The sequence below is a fragment of the Tarenaya hassleriana genome, unplaced genomic scaffold (genome assembly GCF_000463585.1).
Source record: "Tarenaya hassleriana unplaced genomic scaffold, ASM46358v1 Cleome606, whole genome shotgun sequence".
Classification (NCBI taxonomy): domain Eukaryota; kingdom Viridiplantae; phylum Streptophyta; class Magnoliopsida; order Brassicales; family Cleomaceae; genus Tarenaya; species Tarenaya hassleriana.
The window spans coordinates 22,662-26,917 of NW_010968568.1; the positions used below are offsets into that span (position 1 = coordinate 22,662).

The 4,256-nt window shown below is 48.1% G+C and overlaps 1 protein-coding gene across 1 annotated transcript; it reads left to right on the top strand.

Annotated features, from left to right (window-relative positions):
• Positions 1-1,107: 1,107 nt before the first annotated feature.
• Positions 1,108-2,106, top strand: LOC104799777. The gene has a single exon (XM_010522417.1). The coding sequence runs from the start codon at positions 1,108-1,110 to the stop codon at positions 2,104-2,106; it is 999 nt and encodes a 332-aa protein (XP_010520719.1).
• Positions 2,107-4,256: the final 2,150 nt, after the last annotated feature.

A 4,256-nucleotide genomic window follows, 5' to 3' on the forward strand; every position in this document is an offset into this window, starting at 1 on the left:
GTCAGTACTATTACCGAAATGTAATACCAGTACCGGTTGACGATGTGGAGTCAGTACTGGTGTAATTGGGTGGACGTTTTCGTGACGGTACCGGTCAACGAAGTGGAGTCAGAACCGCTATGGAAATGTGTAGTGAAGCCAGTACCGGTTGACGGCGTGGAGTCAGTACCGGTGAATCTGAGTGGTCGTCTCTATAATAGTACCGGTTGACGAAGTGGAGTCAGTACTATTATAGAGAAGTAGGGTAGAGTCTAGTACCGGTAGACGAAGTGAGTCAGTACTAGATGATACCGAAAGGAATGGTACCTGATGGTGCCGGTAGACGACTTGAGTCAGTACTATCAGGTATCGAAAATGTATGGGTAATGATAATGTATTAAAAGGATTAATGAGAAAAAGTTAAATGGATAAAAAATGAAATTCTTGTATTGAGAGATTAGTTGGCACCGTTCTCCATGAGAATGAGCTCTCCGCGGTCAACCCGAGCCGCTCACTAAGCTTTTTGCTTAGTCCTCCGTTGTTGAATTTTTTAGATCCCGAGGAGCATGAGTAGCGCACTTTGGACGGCGACGACTTGTGAATGCATCATTATGTACGGATAACTAATCCTATTTTGTATGTTTTGGTTTGTGGAACAAGGTTCCGCGTGGAAACGGTTATGTTTAATTGTGTGTTTGGACATTGTTGTTTTCGAGAAACGTGTGACGATTTTATTCCGCTGCGTGTTTGTATTTAAAAACGATTTTTAATTCCCGTACTTTTGGTTTTATTATATTTTATTGGTTTTCGTCCATGTGGCATAACCTGTTCACGGGATGCGGGATTCGGGTGTCATAACTTTTGGTATCAGAGCAACGTTCTATCCACGGGAAAGAACGACTCATACCCTTAAGGTTTTCACACTGAAAAGTGTATTTCGATAATCATTTTAAAAGAAAACTGTTTTACAAATGTCGTATACAATGATGTTTTACTAGTCGTCGTTTGCTAAGTACAACCACGTGATGCAATGAAATAGTGCCACGACGTACTTGGTCAATCACGGGAGACAACAGCGTACCCAACCATGACCCCCGTACTGATAGATTCAAGGAGTTTCAAGAAGAGATGAGGAACGAATTGAGGAACGAGCTGCGTGAGTTCCAAGGGGCGATGATGCAAACGCTGAGGGCTCATATCCCGCTTCCACCACCGGCGGGGGAACTGGAGCCAAGGGGGGAGGACTTACCTCCACCACCACATGTGGACCCAATGGTCAGGGAGTATCTTCCTATCATCCGGGAATTGCGAGCCATGCATACTCCGCGTTTCGAAGGCTCACTGAGTCCGGAAGCTGCAGAAGAGTGGTTAACTACCATTACTCGAGACTTGGAATATGTCCTATGCCCTCATCGCCACCGAACTATGATAGCGAGCCATCACCTGGCAGGGCAGGCTCGACACTGGTGGGAGAAGGTGGTGCAGGAAATGCCTGAGGGGCACTGCTTTACCTGGGAGGAGTTCAAGGGGGAATTGGAACACAAATACTACAACCACCAGGACCAGGAACACCGCTTTATGGAATTCTTGCAGCTGCAGCAAGGGAACATGACAGTTCGCGAATACGAAGCGGAGTTCACTTGTTTGCTGACCTATGCAGGACATCTGGTACCTACGGAAAGCAAAAAGATCCAGAAGTTCATTGCCGGACTACGACCCTATCTTCACAGGAAGATAGAACTCCACGAGTACCCCACGCTCAGTCGCTACATCAGCCAGCTGGTGAAGGCAGAGCGAGGAGAAAGGGAAGAGAAGGAGGAGCGCATCCGAGATCGGAGCCCTATCAGGCGATTCTCCAACACCCGACCTCCGGGAAAGACCAGCCAGGTAGGTCAGAGCAGCCAGTCACGGGACAAGGGGAAAGCACCTGCTAGTGGTGCGCTACCGCTGCCACCACCACCTTACCGGGGACCACTGACCTGTTTTCGATGCCAACAGCCGGGACACTTTGCGGCCAATTGCATCGCACCTACAGATGCATTGCCTGTAGCCAGACAGCCGCGACCACCATCGAGGGCTGGAGCAGCTCCGAGAGTTTATGCTCTTGAGGCTGAGACAGAGGCATAGGAGGAGGAGATCAATCTCGAGGATGACGAAGCTGCCGCTATCACAGGTACCCTTCACCTTTGCGATGCTGAGTGCTATACATTGTTTGATACTGGGGCTACTCACAGTTTCTTGAGCTTAGAAAAAACAAAGAAACTAAGTATGGAGCGAATAGATACGGAGAGCGACTTTACTGTTCGCACACCATCGGGAGAGACACTCCCGGTACATGGGACCTTACGAGATGTATCGCTGGACATCTGTGGTCGTAACTTGGCCGCAGATCTCATAGTGGTACCGATTGGCGGTTATAACATCATATTGGGCATGGATTGGTTGTCGAAGCACCGAGCTCAGATTGATTGTCAGAAGAGGACCATATGGTTTATGCATGCAAGCGGTGGGTTCGAATTTCGGGGAAGAGGAGCACCATCGACAAACCCCATCATTTCGGCACTCAAGGCCGAAAAGATGATCAAAAAGGGGAATGAAGCATTTCTGGTAGTCATCACCGCTACCAAGGAACTGGAACACAAAGTAGAGGATACTCCGATTGCTCGAGAGTTTCCTGACGTCTTCCCCGATGATTTGTCGGGATTACCGCCAAACAGAGAGGTGGATTTCACCATTGATGTGCTACCGGGTACTGAACCAATCACCAAGGTTCCGTACCGGATGGCACCGACAGAAACGGCAGAGTTGAAGGAACAATTGAACGAATTGATGGAGAAGGGATTCATACGCCCTAGCGTCTCGCCCTGGGGAGCGCCGGTGTTGTTCGTGAAGAAGAAAGATGGGAGCATGAGATTGTTCATTGATGAGTTGCTAGATCAACTTCAGGGAGCTAAATGGTTCTCAAAGATCGATATGCGATCGGGATACCACCAAATTTGGGTTAAGGCCGAGGATATACAGAAGACGGCATTCTGAACTCGATATGGGTACTTTGAGTTTGTGGTCATGCCATTTGGACTCACAAATGCTCCCGCAGTATTTATGCAGCTGATGAATCGCATATTCATGGATTACTTAGATGAGTTTGTCATCATATTCATCGATGACATTCTTATCTATTCGCCAGACCCCCAGACTCATGAGGATCACCTGCGGAAAACACTTTGGAGATTAAAGGAGAATAAGTTGTATGCGAAATTCAGCAAGTGTAGCTTCTGGTTGCAGGAGATTGGATTTCTATGACATGTGGTATCCGCGCAGGGAATCCATGTAGATCCGGCTAAGATCGAGGCGGTCATAGACTGGAAGCCCCCGACCTCTGCAACCGAAATTAGAAGCTTCCTAGGTCTCGCTGGCTATTACCGAAGATTTGTGGAAGGTTTTGCTAAGATAGCCCGACCTATGACGAAGCTCACCGGGAAAAACATTAAGTTTGAATGGACCACGGAGTGCGAGGAAAGCTTCCAAGAACTGAAACGGAGACTTACCTCAGCACTGATCTTGGCATTGCTGCGCCCGGGAATACTATATGAAGTCTACACTGATGCCTCCAAACAGGGACTAGGATGTGTCTTGATGCAAGAGAGGCACGTCATTGCATATGCATCGAGGCAATTGAAAAAGCTTGAGGAAAACTACCCGACCCACGACATGGAGTTAGCGGCAGTAGTGCATGCTTTGAAAATCTGGAGGTCCTATTTGTACGGGGAAAAGGTTAAGCTTAACACTGACCACAAGAGCTTGACATACGTAATCTCCCAGAAAGATTTGAACTTAAGGCAACGGCGATGGTTAGAACTCATTGCCGACTATGATTTAGAGATCGCTTATCACCCGGGAAAGGCTAACGTGGTAGCTGACGCTCTCAGTCGGAAGAAGATTTTTTCTGTCATCCGTGTCGTGATGTCGTCCCGCAACAATGCTTCCGAACTGGTAGCTATGCTGGGACATTTGACCTTGACACCGGTGGAACCAACCCCGACCTTTGCAGAACGAGCGGTCGCTGGACAGCGTAATGATCTTTTGCTTGCTCGGTACATGGATAGTATAGAAGAGTACGGTCGTAAGGGATACCGTATCGATGAGAAAGGAGCATTGCGACTGGGTAACCGACTATGTGTGCCAGATGACCATGTGTTGAGACAGGAGATATTATCGGAGGCACATCAGTCCAGACTAGCTATACATCCCGGGGCGAGTAAAATGTACCAAGGATT

Excerpts from the sequence above, each read along its gene's own strand:
- LOC104799777 (XM_010522417.1), top strand. The coding sequence starts at position 1,108 with ATGAGGAACGAATTGAGGAACGAGCTGCGTGAGTTCCAAGGGGCGATG.